Source organism: Dasypus novemcinctus, chromosome X, assembly GCF_030445035.2.
Source record: "Dasypus novemcinctus isolate mDasNov1 chromosome X, mDasNov1.1.hap2, whole genome shotgun sequence".
Taxonomy (NCBI): Eukaryota; Metazoa; Chordata; class Mammalia; order Cingulata; family Dasypodidae; genus Dasypus; species Dasypus novemcinctus.
The window spans coordinates 12,117,807-12,138,115 of NC_080704.1; the positions used below are offsets into that span (position 1 = coordinate 12,117,807).

At 42.0% G+C, this 20,309-nt stretch overlaps 1 protein-coding gene across 9 annotated transcripts in view; it reads right to left on the reverse strand.

The window, feature by feature from the left end:
* Positions 1–10,677: 10,677 nt before the first annotated feature.
* The window catches only part of MID1 (midline 1), a 350,591-nt gene continuing 340,959 nt past the window's right edge, over positions 10,678–20,309 (reverse strand). For all 9 annotated transcript variants that reach the window (XM_004446447.4, XM_058292075.2, XM_023582843.2 and 6 more), the window contains 2 exons: positions 19,509–19,716; positions 10,678–13,848 (listed from right to left, as the gene is read on the reverse strand). In XM_004446447.4, coding sequence (XP_004446504.1) covers positions 13,500–13,848; positions 19,509–19,716 — 557 coding nt within the window. In that variant the 3' untranslated portion in view covers positions 10,678–13,499. The remainder of the gene's footprint in view (positions 13,849–19,508; positions 19,717–20,309) is intronic.

Sequence of the window (20,309 nt, forward strand, 5' to 3'; positions counted from 1 at the left end):
CATCCTGAAAAGGTTCCTGGTGCCCTTTTCCAGTGTACCCCTCCATACATACAGCTCTTAGCAACTGATTACCCATTTTTGTCCCTATAGTTTTGTCTTTTCCAGAATGGCATATAAATGGAATCATAGTGGACATATCCTTTACTTAGCCTGATGTGTTTGATTTCACCCATGCTTTTGTATGTATATGTAGTATGTTCCTTTTTTTTTAATGAGTTGTATTCCATTATATGGCTATTCCAAAATCTATTTCTCCGTTTTATTGTTGAAGGACATTGGAATTGTTCGCATTTTTTGTGTGGTTATGAATAAAGCTGCTATAAACATTCACATACAGGTCTTTGAGTGAACATATGTTTTCATTTCTCTTGGGTAAATACTTAGGTGTGGGATTGCTGAGCCATGTGGCCCATTTCTTTAGATGCAAGACCATTCAAGTTATCTATTTCTTATTGAGTGAGCTTTACAATTCGTATCTTTCAAGGAATTTGTCTATTTCATATAAGTTGTTGAAATTGTAATATTCCATTATTACCCTTTCAATGTCTGTAGCATTCATAGCTATGTCCCCTCTTTACTTCTGGTATTGATAATTTTTATCTGCTTTCTTTTGACACTCTTAGATTCTCAAGTCTTTCTAGAAGTTGAACAATTATATTGATATCTTAGAAAAACAGCTTTGGTGGCACTGTTTTCCTCTGCTTTTCTATAATTTTACTGATTTATGCTTCTCTCTTGAATATAGCTTTCCCTCTTCTTTCCCTAATCACTTAAGGGGGAAACTTAGATAATTGAGACATTTCTTCTTTTCTAATATAAGCATTTAATGCTGTAAATTTCTCTCTAAGTACTTGTTTTAGTTTGCCAAAGAACTGCCGATGCAAAGTACCAAACATGGGTTGGCTTTTATAAAGGGGATTGATTTGGGGTAAAAGTTTACAGTTTTAAGGCATGAAAAGTCCAACTCGAGACACTGTAAGAGATGCTTTCTCACCAATGTCACCTGCTAAGTGTTGGAGCAAGATGGCCACTGATCTGCCAAGGTTTGAGCTCAACTGAGGCAACCAGGCAGAGGGCTTGTCTCACTCCAGGTCTCCTCTATCAATTTCAGTTGCTCTGCACTTTTTCCGAGTTCATTTGCAAGCTATTGGGCATATAGCTTTTCTCCCCTGGGTCTCAGTTCTTTAAGCCTCTCAGGGGCTTCTTTCCCCTTGAGCTGCTCCGTGGGCCCAGCCTCTTGTAAGCTTTGTGCTTAAGTGATCCTCTAGCCCTCTCTCAGATAACAGGGTTAAAAAATGGTGTCTTCCTTTATCTGCCTTTGTCTGTGTGTCTGTCTCTCTGTATCTCCATTTTTATGAGATCCAGCAAGAGGGCAGAGGCTCAACATGAATCATGCCACACTGAAGTAGTCCAATCAAAAGCCTTAAAACGGGCTTATCAAGTAGTTTAATCAAAGGACTCTCAACCAAATTTAATGCAATCAAAGGGTATCATACCCACAGCAATAGATTAGCTTAAAAACATAATCTTTCTCTTTTTGGAATTCATAAAGTAATCTTGAACTACCACAGCACTGATTTAGTTGCATCTCACACATTTTTACATGTTATATTTTCATTTTAGTTCAATTGAAGATATTTTCTAATTTCCCTTTTGACTTACTTAGTGACCCATAGGTTATTTAGAAGCATATTTTAAAATTTCCAACTATTTGGAAATTTCCAAATATCTTTATATTGTTGATTTCTAGCTTAATTCTGTTGTTGAGTATGCTTAATATGATTTCAAGTTTTGAAGATTTATTATGGTTTGCTTTATGGACCGGAAGATGATCTATGTGCTGAATTTTCCAAGAGCACTTGAAAAGAATGTGTATTCTGCATTCATTGAGTGTCTATAACGTTAATTAAGCCAACCTGATTGGAAAGGATGGCCACTTCCTGGTGATTTTCTGACTACTTGTTCTCTTGATTACTGAGAAGGGAAAGTTAAAGGCTGCAATCATGATTGTGGATTTGTCTATTTTCCCTTTCAAATCAATCAATTTGTGTTTCATGAATTCTGAAGATCTGTTGTTAGTTGCACATGCCTTAAGTTTGATAGGTTTCCTTGGTGAACTGACCCCTTTATTATGTGTTGTCCCTCTTTATGCACAGAAATGTTCCTTGTTTGGAAGTCTCCTTTGTCTGATACTATTAAAGCCACTCTAGCTTTCTTTTTTTTCTCTTTATTTATTTTTTTAATATTACATTCAAAAAATATGAGGTCCCCATATAACCCCCACCCCCCTCACCCCACTCCTCCCGCCATAACAACAACCTCCTTCATCATCATGAGACATTTCATTGCACTTGGTGAATACATCTCTAAGCACCGCTGCACCTCATGGTCAGTGGTCCACACCATAGCCCACACTCTCCCACAGCCCACCCAGTGGGCCATGGGAGGACATACAATGTCCGGTAACTGTCCCTGCAGCACCACCCAGGACAACTCCAACCCCCGAAAATGCCCCCGCATCACATCTCTTCCTCCCACTCCCTACCCCCAGCAGCCACCATGGCCACTTTCTCCACACCAAGGCCACATTTTCTTCGATTACTAATCACAATAGTTCATGAATAGAATATCAGTAAGTCCACTCTAATCCATTCTCTATTCCTCCATCCTGTGGACCCTAGAATGGCCATGTCCACTCCACATCTATGTCAAGAGGGGGCTTAGATTCCACATGGATACTGGATGCAATCCTCCTGCTTTCGGTTGTAGGCACTCTTGGCTCCCTGGTGTGGTGGTTGACCTTCTTCACCTCCATGTTAGCTGAGTGGGGTAAGTCCAATAAACCAGAGTATAGAAACTACAAGTCTGCTGAGGCCCAGGGCCTGGTCTAGCTTTCTTTTGATTAGTTTTTTCATGCATAACAGTTGCCATCCTTTTACTTTTAACTCATCTATGCCTTTATATTTAAAGTGAGTTTCTTATAGATAACATCTGGTGTAGCTTAAATAAGCATGGGGTTGTTCTTGAGTCACTGCATCTTTGGAAAATGTGGGTGTGACCAGTTTCATTTAAAAGGGCTGGAAGGCAACAGACCTGGGAACACAGGAACAGACCCTGAAGTGATGAAGGAAGCAGGGCTATCAAAGACTATCATGCAAAGGAGCAGGACAGAAGCACTGAGCTAGTGACCTGAGAGGTTGAGTCTAGCAGGGAACATAGACATTAGATGGAATTCCAAGGGCTGCCTGGGAAGTCCAGAGGAGGTGTTGGAGATCAAGCCAGAAAGAGTTCAGGGACAGAGAACTCAGCTACTTAGGAGAAATAAGGAAGGAGGGCGGGACTCCCGCATGCTGTAGTACAGAACAGGGAGTCTGGCTGCTGGGAAACTTTGGGTGGAGCTACCGAGGGGTGGAGTGTAAAGGTTGGAGGGGACCTGCCCCAAGATATGGGTTGACAGTCATATTCTAGAGCCCACTTTCTTTGCACCTGGACTGTCTTAGAATTTGGGATGAACTGAGCCAGCAAGTGGGAATTACATAAGTGAAACTCCAGGCTTCGGGGAATTCAGAACAAGAGCTAGGTTCCAGGCAGGTGATGGACAAAGACACTGATAGGTAGGTTTATTTGTAAAAATTGGAAGTTTTATTTTTGCCTGGTGACTTGCAGTAACTATAAAGACAGGATGGGATTTTCCAGAAGGTAGATGTTCTGGCTTTTATTTTGAAATTATTTTTTGTTCTGCAGCATGTGTGAATGCTGTGAATGTGAAGTTATTATTATTTTTTAAACACAATTCTTTTTAAAAAGAAGGTGGCAGATGTTGTGGGTTTAAGGAGAAATTACAAGTAGAGCACACCAGTAAGAAATTGAAATTTCACCTTAAATATTTGTTGAGCACAAACTACAAGGCCAATACTGGGTTAAGCCAGTCTTGGTCTCTGACTTAAGGGATAATATTGTTTAGTGGGGGCAGAGGAAGAGAAATAGTAATCAAAATGGACACAACAAATGCTAAATTGCAAGCATTATAAAGAGAGGCACAGATTGCTTTATGAATCAATATTAGAGGAATTTGGTCCAGGCGGGGAGATCAGGGCAAAACCTCCCAGGAAATGGTGGTTAAGAAAGAAATCTGATATACTGGTGGTAATTATCCAGGCGAGGAAGGAGTGGTACAAGAAGAGCTCTGTGGCAGACCAGAGTATGGGTACAACAGTCAGTGTGGCTGAAGTGAGGAACAAGAGGAGCAGGGTCCAAGGTGATGCTGGAGAGAAAGGCAGGGGCCGGACCATGCAGGATCTTATAGGCGCTGCAGAAGTTTCATGGAAAGTTGATGGGAAACTTTGAAGGTTTTTGAGTCCAAGTGGGATTGGGAGTGGGGATGAGGATGGCAGAAGGGTGTATGGGAGTAATGCGACATGAGCCGATTTAGAGATTACCTTGGCTGCTCTGGGGGATGAATCGAAAAAGAAGCAGTGTGGATTATAGGTAGACCAGTTAACAAGTTATTTTGTCCGTAGAGGAGAGTGGTGAGGGAACTCAGACTACGTACTCATAGCAGTTTGATATTGTTTATGAATTCCAAAAATAGGTATTAAATTATGTTTATAAGCTGGTCTGTTCCTCTGGGTATATTAGATTGTATTAACTTCAGAGGTTTCACTTTTACTTGATTAAATAATGATTAAGGTTTTGATTGGGCCACATCAGTAGGACATTAAGTCCCTGCTCCCTTGCTTGGTGGAGAACTCACAGAGAAAACAACACAGCAGATGAGTTAGTTGGAGTTTTGGATGATGGAGCCCTGGGAAGTAAACACACAGGAGAAGAACACAGAGGAATAGAGATGGCTCCATAGACAAAGAAGAGGCCACGAGAAGAGAGAGAGCCTGACAGTCTACAGCTGACAGGAGATGAGTGGAGGGGTAGAAAAAAGCAGAACAATTAAAGAGATATATAAGGGATGAAATCACCAGGTCTTGAAGATGGACTGGACATGGAGGATGTGGGAGATATTAAAGATGAATCTTTGCATTTTGGTTCACACAACTGGTTGGATGGGGAAGACACCCTGCATTTCGGACATGTTGAATTTGAGGTGCCCTTCATAATTCCAAAAAGGGATTATCACTTAAGTGGGCCAATGTTCAGCTCAGAGGAGAAATTCGGCCTAGAGATTTAAATTTGACAGGCATTGGCCCCAAAATGGTGATGGATGTTATGGTGTAGATGAGATTGCCCTGGCAGGGAGTAAAAAGAACCAAGTGATCAACATGTCAGAAGCTACTGTATGTCAGAATGAGGCAAATCAAACCTCTATGGGCTGTATATTGACATGGATGCCATTTTTACATCTGTGAGTACTGTTTGATGGGGTGAAGGTATTGAATGCCTGATGGAGTGTGGCTAGGTGCAGTAAGACGTAAGAGCCCTTTGAGAAGCTTGTCAGGGGAGATGAGATTGGGCAGGAACTGGAGGGAGGATAAGACCGGCAAGGGGATGAGATGAGCATGATTATCAGAAATTCTTTACTGAAATTAGACAGCTCTTAATGACCATAATAAAAAGTAAGCTTTGAGAATAAATAGACTGTGCAAAAGAACCAATGTTCCTTAAATCATTTTTCTGTGCAGCTCCTTTCTGTGCAGACCAATTGGTAATTGGTCTTCAGCTGTAATGTATTTCCTTGTTAATTGCTATGCTTACTATTTAACCATGATTTTATAATTCTCTTAGGAGAACATGGATGAAAGAGATGCAACAGAGTCCTGAACTGCCTTCCATAAATTGCCCATATTAAGATAGGACAACTATAAGAAGGGTTTTTTCACAAGTCCTCGACCCCATTTTCATTTAATATTCTTGAACGTGCATCCCATGGTGAGAATGATTCTCAAGGGAAAAGGATTTTGCAAGTTCCACATATCTCCCTTTTTATGCTCCTATTTCAGTCGTGAGCAACTACCTCCTTTAACATATTTAACATATTATACTTGTATATTTTAAAATATCAAATTTGTTAAAAGGCTGGGATGGGGACTACCCTGTGGAGTGTATGACATTCCCTTCAAGTTGACTTTGAAGGGTGGTTAATTACAGCAGTGTCTGTGCATTTTCAAAGTTCAAATTAAATGTACTCCAAAACTCTTATTAAAGGGAATATATTTTAAGTACCTGTCATTTGTGAACAGGGTTGATTTGAGTCAAAATTGTGAAAGATATAAAGCTAATCATTAGAACCCCAGTACCTGGCACACCTCTTCCGTTGAATGAACACAAATTCCAACAATCTCGAGTGGCCCCTGTCTTAAACACTCTGTAACTAATTCTTTCTGACCTTTATTCTCCATGAGTTTCGTGATTGCACAGAATTCATGCAATTCCAAATTGGAAAGGACTTTAGAGTTCATCAAGCAATATGCCACTCTGACGAGAACAAAGCCCGGAGACATGAAGGGATGAGGCTAAGTCCTCAGGGAATGAGGGGATAGTTAGATGGTTACAGTCTAGTGACCATATTCATGACAGCAGGGGTTTGCAAACGATGGCCCGTGGGCCAGATCTCGTCTACTGTCTGTTTTTGCAAATAAAGTTTTCTTGGAACACGGCCACACCCATTAGTTTACATATTGTCTGCAGCAGCTTTCCCGTTCTGGTGGCAGCTGAGCAGTTGCCACAGGGACCATACAGCTCATAAAGCCAAAAATATCTGGCCCTTCACAGACAAAGCTTGCCAAGCCCTGGTCTATAGCATTGGTTGACAATCCTAGCAGCAGACTATTATCAACTTAAAAAAGTTTGCTCTAGATCTTCTCATTCCCAATCTTTCAGGATGGTACCAGGGATCAGAGTTTGTATTTTTAAAAAGTGATTTTAATGCTCAGTCTCGTTGCATCTCATCATGCTGCTGTAAAGCACGTTGCCTTGAAAACACTTTTCCGGCCATAAATGTATTTTTATGGAGGGTATGTGACTGGAGAAAACCCTCCAGATAGATGAGTGCTTCCCAAACTTTCACCAGTATCGCAATTCCCCAGAGTGCTTGTTAGAACTCAGATTGCTGGGTCCCACCCCAGGGACTGGGATCTGGTCTAGGGATGGGACATATCTAACAAGCTGCTGCAGCTCCACTTGGCCTAGACCAAAGGGATTACATCTACAAAGAGAGGTCAAGTTCTGTGAACCATGGTGTGGCCGTGGGGAATAGATTTCTGGACTAACTGCTGGAGTTGACTCAAACCACACTGTGAAAACCACTTCTCCTCTGTCCAAATCGTCATTGCCCTCCCCTCCCCCACCCCCAGTTTATAAGACTTGAAACCAAGCACCTGTGATTCCAATAGCCCTTGTTTTAGGGTCTTCATTCCTATATAGGTTTTCTTCTGTGGTTTTAAATTCCCTGGGGAATATTCTGAGTTTTATAGAATAATTGTACTTTGAATGGAGAGAGGAGGAATAGTGGGTGCAAGAAAAGTTTCATGCATAAAAGAAAATGGAATTTATGTCACAAAGCAGTAAGAAAAAAACAGTAGAAGTTGAATGCAAAAACAGAGAATGATGACAAGGGACATGGAGCTGCCCTGGATGGTGCTTCAGAGGTAATTACCGGACATTGTAAATCCTCACAGGGCCCACTGGATGGAATGGAGGAGAGTATGGGCCATGATGTGAACCATTGTCTATGAGGTGCAGAGGTGCCCAAAGATGTACTTACCAAATCCAATGGATGTGTCATGATGATGGGAACGAGTGTTGTTGGGGGGGGGAGAGGGGGGGTGGGGGGGTGGGGTTGAATGGGACCTCACATATATATTTTCAATGTAATATTATTACAAAGTCAATAAAAAAAAATAGATGAAAAAAAAAAAAAGAAAGAGGGCCTTGTAAACACAAAAATAATTTTATTTTGACCGAGAATGCAACAGCAATCAAGAGCGTAGCTGGGCTGAGGGATGGGCAGTGGGACCCAGGTACCCAACGACTGAATTTCTTCAGGTGAAAGGAGCGGCATAAAGCAACCCGACTATTCATTTCCAAATGCAGAAAAGCTCATTAGATCTTTATGACCTTTATCTACAATTCTCATTTTAAAAGGGGACAAAGCCAATGCAATGAAGGTTTTGAGAAAAAAAAAATATATATATATGCATATAATAATATATAGATGTAAATCAGGCATTGACTCAACTACTGGAAAACTAAAAGGCTTTTGTGAATTGCTTCTTAAAAAAAAATACAGTTTCTCAACCTTGGCTTTTGAGACTGGCTCATTCTCTGTTGTGGGGCCTGTACTGTGTATCCCTGGCCATGAGATGCCAGGAGCCCACCCCCAACCCCAGTTGTGACGAGTAGAAACTGGCAAATGCTTCTGGCAGAGGGTGCAGTTGCCTAGTTGAGAATGACTGTTTTGAAAACAGTCATTGTCTTTCTTTTTTTTTAAAGATTAAAAAAAATTTTCTCTCCCTTCCCCTCCCTCCCCCTATTGTCTGCTCTCTGTGTCCATTTGCTGTGTGTTCTTCTGTGTCCGCTTGCATTCTTGTCAGCGGCACTGAGAATCTGTGTCTCTTTTTGTTGCGTCTTCTTGCTGTGTCAGCTCTCTGTGTGTATGGCGCCACTCCTGGACAGGCTGCGCTTTTTTTGCACGGGGCGGCTCTCCTTGTGGGGGCACACTCTTTGAGCATGGGGCTCCCCTACGCAGGGGACACTCCTTGTGTGCATCAGCATTGCGTGTGGGCCAGCTTCACCACGTGGGTCAGGAAGCCCTGGGTTTGAACCCTGGACCTCCCATGTGGTAGGCGGACATTCTCAGTTGAGCCAAATCCACTTCCCTATTTTTCTCCCCTTTGTATTCTTTGAAAAGGGTAGGCCAGACAGCTCCCCACACTGAATGCACGTGTACATGAGCACATATGCATGGGTCTGTGCAAGCACATGTGTGCCCAGAGCTGGGCTGGGATTCCATGTTCACTTGGGGGAGGGGCACCAAGTTCACGTCCTCAGGAAGGTTGATATTAGTATTTCAATACCATAATAAAAAGCTTATTTGTAAGTAGCAGGCCTTTTTCTCTTTTTCAGAAGAAACCATCCAAAATTTTGCAGGTCCTGATAGTTTTAGAAGTACACTCAACTCTCATTGTGCATGGTAGTTATTATAATGTCTATAAAGTCATCTTGAATACTGACTTAGCAAATACCCAACCACTGTTGCTGGAGAAATAGGGGCTAGGTACCTGAGAGCCTCTGGGCACATTGCACCAACCAATCAATATGTAGCCTTGTTAAATGTTAGTTTCTGTTTAAAGACACCGTATAGGTAGATGGAAACCCAGGTGCTGATTCTCCTGAGGGCTGCAGGGACCCACATGTTCTATGGTCAAGGCAGATGGCTCTGGAGTCCAGGGCCATGTCAGTTGGCCCTACTTTGGAGTTTGTGTTCCTGAGTGTGATGGAGTTGGACTCAGATATACCCTTTCTACACATGCCTCTTCTGTTACTTTTACTGCACCACCTGTGGTTGGCGTTTGGGTTGGTGTATACTCAGGAGACCTGAATCTCTGAACTGTCCATGTGACGGCCAGGCCCTGGGCCTCAGCAGACTTGCAGCTCCTACCCTCTGGTTTCTTGGACTTACCCTGGCCAGCTGACAGGGAGGTGAAGAGGGTCAGCCACCACACCAGGGGGCCAAGAGTGCTTACAGCTGCAAGCAGAAGTGCATCCATCATCCATGTGGAATCCGAGCCCCCTCTTGATGTAGAGGGGGACTGGACATAGCCATCCCAGGTCCACAGGATGGAGGAATAGAATATGGATTAGAGTGGATTTACTGGTGTTCTGCTGGGGAACTATTGTGATTAGTAAGGGAAGAAACTGTAGTAGTGATGTGGAGAGGGTGGCCACCGTGGCTGCTGATGGTCGGGAGAGGAAAGAAGAGATATGGTGTGGGGGCATTTTCAGGATTTGGAGTTGTCCTAGGTGGTGCTGCAGGGACAGATGCTGGACATTGTGTGTTCTGTCGTGGCCCACTGGGTGGACTGGGGAGAGAGTGGACTACAATGTGGACCACTGTCCATGTGCCACAGCAGTTCTCCAGAATGTATTCACCAGGTGCAATGGATGTGCCACAATGATGGAAGAGTTTGTTGATGTGGGAGGGGTGGTGTGGGTGAGGTGGGAGGTATATGGGGACCTCATATTTTTTTAATGTAAAATTTAAAAGAAAATAAAGAAGAAGAAATAAATAAATAAAGACACCTTATAGGGTTGGTGTCCTCCTTAAATCTTCACACAATGATTTCCTAGAAAGTTGGTTTCACCATCCTTTTAGAGACTGCCCTCCCCATTTAACTGTATCTAGAAACAGTATCATTGGCTTCAAAATATTTTAGAGCAACATTTAAATTCTGCTTACAGTATGAGAGCCTTGTTTGACCCCAGCTGGGAACCCCCACATCAAGTGACTCACATTTTTTGCCACACTGTGCATGTCTGTGAAAGAGTGCAAAGGACCATGAAAGTGTGAAGAATAATGAAGTTTCAGTAATGACTCTGTGAATAATGAGGATCGACTGTAATTTTCTTCTAAAGCTGTAAGCAAAACAAAACAAAACTTCACCCAGCCCCTCCCTCGCCATAATCATTTAGATTCCTAATTGAATTATATGGCCAGCCACTTTCAACTTTGGATCCAGATTTCTTTATTTATTTGTATACATCAGGAAGAGAAGTACCAGGTTTCTGAGTTCTGTTATGAGGACTGGCTACATGATTTGCGGGGCCCAGAGCAAAATGAAAATGTGGGTCCCTTGTTCAACAATTAAGAATTTCAAGATGGTGACTGCAGAGCATGAAATCAAGCCACAGGCCCTTCAGAGCCAGCCCTGGCAGCCGTAGTTGGTGCTGCATCAGCTTTGTTGACTGAATCTACTTGGCATTGCCACCTCTTTCTCCCCTGTATCGCGTTGCTTCCTGTGAAGTGGGGACCTCCAAAAGTAAAATGGCACGACCCCAGTCCATTTAAAGAGAACAGTGCCTTGTCTGGCAGCAAAGGTTTACCGAATATATTTTTGAGATTAAAAAACAAAACAAAACACATGAATATCTTCCCTACATCACTATAGTCATCAAAGTAAACACTGTGGCCTTTCTCCATTTACAGATTTTCTTGCAAATATGAGAACCTGAAAATAGTAACTGCTGCAATCCACAATGTTTTTAAGTTAGCAAAGAGTGTGATTCCCACAACAAAATTAAAACATAATCTCCCATCATTATTAAAATAGCCAAAACATACCCAAAATGGTGGCAGTGAAAACAGGAGTAGTTAACTTCTTTACATTGAAAAACATCATATTCATGAAATATTGTCCTAGTAAATGCTTTACATTAACATCATAAGGCAAACTGTAGCATTTATTGGTACCTGGAGCCCATGATTTTAAAAAGTCAGAAGCTGACTTTTATTTAGAACCTGTTAGTGTACAAAGTGCATTAAAATATGTCTTATCAAGCTAGCCAAAAGTATGTAAAAATTACTGAGACAATCCTTTCAGTTTATTTGGGGAAGGCAAATACACATCGTTTTTATATTGTAAAAAAAATCCCATTGTTTCCAGAGAATGATTACTTTCTTTTCATTGAAACGTCCCTCTTTTAGATGTGAAATTGTCTTAAGTAGCTATCAAAATATTCATCTTGGTATAAATAATATAGTAAATATATAGAATCTATTTGTTAAGAAAAAGGACAGTGTCTGCCAGGAAAGAAGACAGAAGGACATGGTAAGTTGGCAGATTCGTAATCACGTACGCTTTGGCTGAGTGATGTTGCAACAGTGGGTCTGTTGACTTATTTCGGGGAAACACTTGGTTGATTTGGTTAAAATCAAAATCAGCAGAGACAATACTTAAATCTCCCAGTCTGTTCAGTCAAAATGGCCGACCCAGTAGCCTAGCTAAATATTTCAGCAACCACTATTTAGAGGTCATGTCCTTGTTCAAGGTAGAACCAATACCAGATTCCCGTCCCAGGCACCGCTGAAGAAAGCCTTAATTCATGGACCGTCCCAAGGTGTTAGATCAGCATGCAAAGACTCCTACCTGACACTTCATTAGCAGGTTCTATTAGCAGGTTCCTGCATGAGGATAACAAGTTTGATTTTTTGTGTGTGTTTTTTTGTTTGTGTTTTTTTTGTGTGTGGGTTTTTTTTTTTTTTGTCTTACAACTCTAAGGCAAACTATAACTAGAATATTGAGGAACTTCTACATTTTTCAAGATGTGTTTAATAAGATGAATCTATAAAATTTCTTTGAGGCATATGCACGAGTGAGTAGTACATTATGCAACATCTCTCATCATTACCAACTCACAAATATTAAGTGTTTGTCGAGTGACTTATATTTGGATGTGGTAGTGACAATCAGTGCCGTGTGCTGACGAATGGGAAAGCAAATTGCAACCCAAAGTGGTGCTGCCATTGGTGAGAGAACATGATGGAACATGTTTATTTCCTCAGCTCCAGGGACAAAAGAAAAATGATTTGGGATGGGTGGAGGTGGGGGGAGCAGATAGGACAACTCTTAAATGTAATGAAGTTTCACAGGTCTCATGAAAGGTATTAAAAAGAAGGATGAAACAGACTTTATATCAAGAAATAGAATCTTATTTCTGATAAAATACCTATCAGCCTGGCTTTCTGAATGGTCAGTAGGACTTCAAGTAGACTACTTTCACTTGTGATTGTATTCTCAGTGTTTTCCCAGGATCCTTAATCCAGGGAGAAGCAGGGCGAAAATATGGCCAAAGGTTTCAGAACCTTTCTTTTCAGCATCATCCCACCAGCCATCAGGGTGTAACTAAAGATTTGGCCATGGTAGGGTCCCATCTCCAAAATCCCCTCCCTCATGCTTTTCTGCATTCTAGTTGATCTAATAAAAGGTTTTCACCTCAGACTTAAAACACTTCAAAGTAAACCAGAGTAAAAAAGCCCGTTTACTTCCCTACTTGGCTCAAAACTACTTTTTTTAAAAAAATAGCTGCACGTTCTGCTATGCATGCCTGAGGTGATAGGACGTAGCATGGAGTAAGTATGAAATTGTATGTTGTGAGAAGGTGAACAGATGTACAAAACTACAAAAGATTTTTTTCCTTAAGCCCATGGACTATGATGAGATAAAGGTTGTAATGAGCTGGTAAACTTGAGTAAACGGGTCTCTTAATGTGTGCAAATCCAAATAATTCCTAAGAGTTGTAATCCCGATTATGCTTCTTTATAAATAATCTCTAAATTTTCCTGTAAATACAAAAAAAGTTCAAAAAATTATTAAAGCCTGTACTTAATACAAAACACAGTAAAAAGGAGAGGCATCGCCCATTCTTAGCCAATTTGTGGCACTTTGGAGTGACACTGCGTCACACTCTTGAAGCCTGTGCTTTCTCAATCCCCTAAAGGGGGGCCCGGAATCATTTTCTTCCTGGGAAAGCAGCTCCATCTGGCCGCACGCTCACGGCAGCTGCTCTGTGCAGTCTAAATGATCTGGGATGGGAAGGCCAGTAATAATCGTCAAACATTTGTTCCACACGGTGAAGGTAGGACACACGGGCTGCGCAAACGCGACGTCGAAGGTGTAGAGGTGGATGGAGTTCAAAGCATCGTAGAAAGCGACCGAGCCGTTATCGTAGTCCAGCAGGATGCCCACCCGCCGGAGGTGGGGGGCGGGCTCAATGGGGATTTCCTTGCTATTGTGTCTCACCACCCAGTTATTATTGCAGCGGCAGAGCGCCCACGACGCAGCGTTCTTCCCGATCCACTCGTGCTTCGGGGCCGACTTGTAAGCAAGGCCAATCGCATACCTGCAGGAACGAATCGGCAACAGGAGAGACAGTGAGCCCCGTTGTACGTGTGAGTGCAATCCATCCTGCCATCCTCGGAGCATATGGAAACGTGATCCTTGGTGGCCCCTCTTCCTTCTTCCCCCCAAACAGGCAGGCAAGATGGAAAAAGAGGCCATTTATCCACATTCCCGTTTTCCATTCAAACACTACAATTTGTACTTTATGTTTTGCTGCCTTTTTTTTCACCCTTATAAAGACCTCTGCAATTTTATCTAGACCAGTGCTACCCCACAGAACTTTCTGCAATGATTGAAATGTTCCTCGCTCACCAGAATGGAAGCCATGAGTCACCTGTGGCTACTGAGCACTTGAACTGTGGCTGTTGGGACTGGGGAACTGAATTTTACATTTTATTTAATTTTAGTTAAGTTAAATTATTTACATAGCTCCTGGTGGGTCATGGCTACCCTACTGGAGAGCACAGTCCTAGACTTCTCCTTTTGACCTTCTATAAATGTCTCAGTTGAACCCCTATCTGTCATCTCCCATGACTTCAAATGCACTTTGTCAAAGGCAAGCCTGGCACATGATTTCCAGTTATAGGGACAAGTTCCTTGTTGTCTCTCAGCCTCCATTCTCTCATCTATAACACAGGGACAATGATAATATCCATCTCCGAGCATGATGTTGAGGAGTCAAGGAGAGAATACAGGTAAAACCCTGGGCACAATGCTTGACCTGTAATATTCTGCAGTGTTATTTTATTCTATGGTCAATGACACATTGACAACTAGTCTCAGAACCAGAATTTGACCCTAGGGTGGCTCAACAGGCCATGAGCTCAACAACATTCCATAATGCCTTTCCTTACCAGAAATTGTGTGGTGTATCACTGCAAAGAAACCTTTTACTACTACTACATTTTTTAAAAATTCAGAATCTCTTGTCTGATGCTTTAATCTGAGCAGACAGATAATCTGGTTATTTTAAATGAGAACAAGAAAGGCAGCAGCCCTGGATCAAAGATGGCCGCCAGTAGGAAGCCAATGAAGGAGTTTGAAGAAATCTGCCAAGGGAGTGAAAAGCTGCCACAACACCCAGGTTGATGAAGTTAATTTATTGCCTTGGCAAGGGCTTTTTGCTCCTGACAGCTCTCTGTATGCTTGTGGGGTCTTCAAAATCGAAATCAACTTTCCAGCAGAGTCTCTATTCAAACGGCTGAAGATCACATTTAAAACAAAGGGAAGGGAAGCAGATGTGGCTCAACTAGTTGGGTATCTGCTTACCACACGGGAGGTCCTGGGTTTGGGTCCTGGTGCCTCCTAAAAGAAGATGAGCAGATGCCGCCCCCACCACAATGAGCTAGATGCTGTTCCCGCCTCAAAGAACTAGACACTACCCCTGCAACAATGAGCAGAAGCCACAAGCCAGCAGATGCCGCAGCCTGCTGGGTACCTGGGGAAATGATGTGGCTCAGGCCATTGGGCACTTGCCTCCCATGTGGGAGGTCCCAGATTTGGTTCCCAGTGTCTCCGGGAGAAGGTTAACAAACAATGAGCAGACAGAAGAGAGACCATCTAGGGGAGGGGGTGGTAAATAAAGAAAAATAAAGTAAATAGAGAAATCTTTGGAAAAAACAAACAAACCAAAGGTCTACCACCTGAACACCAACGAGAAGGAACAAGTCTGTCTGCTGGGTATCAGTGCTGAAAACTGGAAGCCGGTAACCCAAACCCACCAAGAACCCAGTCCCTCACGGCACTGGCGGAGAACCCCTGCCTCAACACCCCGCTGAAGCATACTCTAAGGACTGTGGAAAATTCTTCAAGAATGCTGAAGGCGTGACAAAGACACAGGGGGCAAAGTGACGCGTGCACTGAAATCTGCCACAGATGATTCCAGCAACTGTGAGCAGAGACCCGGGTCGAGCACTCAGACACCCCACAAAGCAGGGGCTTCGACATGTGCCACCGCCTGACACTTGCTTGTGGTAGTTAGTGACTTTCTGTAGTTTTCTTAAACGGGGGCACCTGAAAAGAAAGGATTAAAAATTTAAGATACTCTAGTTCTACTTTGTTTTAAAAATCACTGCTTTAATCTACTTCCAAAAGATGGTGCTTCTTTTCTTGTCCAAATTTATCCCAAGTCTTCAACTTACATATAAGGTTAAAAAAAAAAAGTGGCTCGCCTTCTTCCTCCTGCCCGTGCACCTTCCCCTTGTCACACTGAGTTTACTTTTCCTCGTGTACTTCCCCAAAACCAGGTCCCTTCTCCTCCTCTAAGGAGAAGAGATGCCTGGCATTTTGGATGATGTTTCCTCTCCCGTCGTGCATTACACAGTGTGGGAGTTGATTCAAATTATCTGGACTTCAGTTTATATAACATCTTTTGAAACAGTTAAAAAACAGACAAACAGCATCCCCCTCCCTTCAAAACAAAGACCTGTAAAAAGGGGAGCCCAGCCCTTGTGTAAAAATCTGGCTCATGGGATGGCTAGTTGGGTAGACAGCTACACAGATGGAATGGCATGGTCAGCATGGCAAAATGTTCAAGGTTGACAGCTCTGGGTATCTGGGGTAAGGATGGGGGATTCTCTGTATGGGGTGTGGATTATTTTTGTGATCGTCCTAGAAGGTGTAATTATTTCTACAATGTGCTGAGCTTCTTAATCTCTTCCCCCCGCCCCCCTCCAGGGTACTTCTTTGTAATATTTGTAGTATTTCACAGTTATTAGCAAAGCCAAGCCCAGTATTATTAATAAAGAGGAAATGATTCAGAATTCAACTTCTAACATGCTATTGCAGAAACCAGTCTAATTGGATATTGAGACTGGACACAGAGAAAAACTTAACTGGTCTCTGATAAAATGATACTCTTTTTTAAAAATCACATGTTGGATTTAAAATACAATCACTCTAAAGAGCAGTGTATTAAAAAGTAAAATTTATGCAAAATGCCATCATTGAATTAAAAAATAGGATTGCACTGATAATCCACGAAGCCGGGTGTGCCTGCCTATCCATTGTCAACTTAGCATCCGCTCTTCCTTCTCTATATCCTCCCCTGCATCAAGGGAGAAACCTGTGGCTGCATTTCCCAGAATCCCCTTCCCAGTAGGAGTAGGGGTCAGGTTCTGCTATTTCCACGGCCTTTGCCCAAGATTCAGAAGGTGTGCGAGATGGGGAACCACTCCTCTCCAGGGAGGAGGCAGCAGAGAGCAGATGTGAGGTTTTGGAAGCTTCCAAGCCAGCACTTGTGAGCACAAGCCTCTGTGCTGTGGGCACCTTTCCCACCATCATAGCTCATCCCCCATTTCATGAAGTGGAGCAGCGACAACTCGACTCCACCATCTTTCCAGGGGTTGTATAAGCATCCGGCCCCCTTTCTCTGTGGAGTACCAAGAATGACTTCTGTTTTCCTGCTGAAACCTAACTGATATGGTTGGGAATGGTTTTCTTTTTGCAATTTTAGGTATTTCCCCCCAAAGATGTTCGTTTTTGCCCTGGCAGACATCATTTCCATTTTTCAGATCATTTGCTACCTACATTTGCATCACACAAAGCCATATATGGTTGTATTATTTCCTTCTTGTGATCTCACGTCATTTTTATTTTTTGTTCAAGACCTTAGAACTTTGATGTTTATTTTCCATTTGAACCTTATCTGAACCCTACAAAGTACCTACAGCAGGTATGACTGACTTCTTTTAACAAATGGAAAACATATAGGAGGTTAATACAATTAATTAGGAGCAAAATCCAGACTCTCGCCCCCACCCTTGACTTCTGGCCCACCAATCTTTGCATGAGCCCACTACTGCTCATTAGTTGACACCATTTCATGAAACACCAAGCATCCATTAACAGCATTAGAGTAAAAAAATAGTCAAGTGCACAGTCCATTAACCAAAGGAAAAGACTATTATATTATCATTAATCTATAAAATTATGTACATATTTCCATTGAGCTTGAAAGCGCAGGCCGAATGTAATGTTCCATTAAGTTATGCAATGAGGCACCAAGAATTCAAAAAGTGTAAAAATTATGTTTCCCAGAGCAATGGTAACATGCCCCATTGCACAGATCATAACATACATGTTAATTTAGAGTTGGGACTATATTTCAGGAGAAAGTATAGGTGTCGTTAGCTGTTGCAAATCCAGGCATCTCTGGACATTTAATCCTAGGGGTCTCCCAGGAAATGTTAAACTGTTTTCTAGGCAAAGACTTTAAAAAATTCACACCATCAGATTCAGAAAGATCCATAATGTGGCAATTACATTTAGATTTTTTTCCCCCTCATGAGTTGGTTTTGACATCTGGAGGGTATTTGCAAGGATAATGCTGATCTTGTTTATGTAACTGAAGTAGTCTGGTGGAATTTCCCGCTTATTCATCAGTGGCGATGAGATCATAATGATCAGGTATCATTTATCATAAATAATTATTAATGGGGTTGTAATTATTTAGACACTGGAGTCCATCCCAAATTAATACATCACATTAATTAACTAGAAACATTTGCTATTTTGCACCTGCCATTCATTGCACTTTCCTCTGAACTTTTATCTTTCCCCGTTGTAGCTAAAAACTAAAATGCCAGTCTAGCTCAATGCCTCATGGTCCTCCATCCTCTGCGAGGACACTGGGACAGGAACTGTTCAGGGCCAAGGGAATCAAGGGGATAACAATAGGAAAACATATTCTCTTGGCCAATATCGGTACCATTATTAGGAGAAAGGAAACATTTGAACTTATAATTCTCCTTCTTCAATTCCGGTTGGGTTGTACTAACACTAGGAGGGACTTAGATGCATCTCACTATTTGTATAGTCTTGCATCAAAAGAGTTTAATAAATAGAAGGTGTTTCACGATCCTTATATAAATATAAACATTGCTATAATACTCATCCAAATCAGTCACAGACTCTAAATGAATGAGTGTGGCTGTATTCCAATAAAACTTTACTTACAAAATCAGGCACTGCACCAGACTTGGTATTTACTGACCCAAGTTTTAAGGCAGCATTAACATACCAGTTCTCCAAGGGATCAGGACTCTATAATCTTGGCTGCAATTCTTGCCATGAGTTAAAAAATGGATAGAATTAAAGCAAGTTATTTCTTTATTGCCTGTATGGTGGATCAGATGATTGTTTGGCAAATATTCACTTTTTCCTTCCATGACCATTGATGAATACACTTCCTTTCATTTTTGGCCTTGAGCTTTCCCAGGTGACTTGCTTTGACCAATGGGACATTAGCAGACATGATGCAAGCAGAGGTTTGGAATGTGCTTGCATAGGTGGGCTTGCCTTCTTGGGTTTTTGCTACCACCATGGGAAGAACATAGTCTGGGTAGGCCACAGGTCTAAGGAAGATGAAGAAACACTCAGAACAGTCATAGACCCAAACTATGGCAAAACTCAGTTGAGCTTAGTCATGATCAGCTGACCCACAGACATGTGAGTAATGACATATGATTATTGTTTAAAGCCACTGAGTTTTTGGGTGCTTGTTATGAGGCATTATTTTTTAAAATAGATGACTATACAGCTTTTCTGCATAGTATTCTTCATGGTGGATCCCAGTATTGATTGATGCTCTGACAAAGTACAGAATGATATGTGACTTTTTATAATTGGAGGGCAATAAATATATAGACATAAATTGCCTACCATGTGCTTCCACTTATGACCACTTCCCAGTAATGCCGGCCACTATCAATGAACACGTTTCCAGCTACGCCATAGCTCCCTTGACTGGTGAAGCGTTCAGGAGTGTGACTCTTTTTGGAGGATGACTCATCACGTTCCACTGTCAAGTTATCATGGGACACCTTCAGTTTTCGATGTGCCGATTTGGGGTCCAGTTTAAATGGCTGGCCTGGAAATAAGTTCATGAAACAAAAAGGGGAAGAGAAAAAGGACTGGTTATTTTAACGGGATGCAATCAGATTTAGAAAATGGGAACAAGTCACCTCTCCCTGGATCATGCCTTCTATCACAAGGTAGCATCTTATATTTTAACAGTGACTTAAAATCTATCAACTGCCTTCAAAGTTATTTGTTTGCACAGTTTTCATGATATTCAAGATATGTTAAGGGATTAGCAACTTCGTGTAAAGTACTGAGCTAGGCAGAGTAGAATGAATAAGAATATGTCCCTGCCTTCCCAAGCTCCCTGTCTGCCAGTTCTAAGATAGGGATAAAGATGTGCTATGTTAACTAGTTAACAATGGTTATGGATAACAAGGGCAAGGATCAACTGGGCCACACGATGCAAGCTATCTTCATGGATTCCAGCTGTACACAAAAAGCACAGGTACATCCTGCCTGAGCAGCAGCCCCGAAAGGAAGAGAAAGGAGAACTGTCATTTGCAACCATTCCCATGCTCAGCCAAGCTTGAAATGCCTTCCTGTTCATGGAATTCAGACTAGAAGCCAAGCTAATCAAGATTTGGGGTTTTAATTATATAT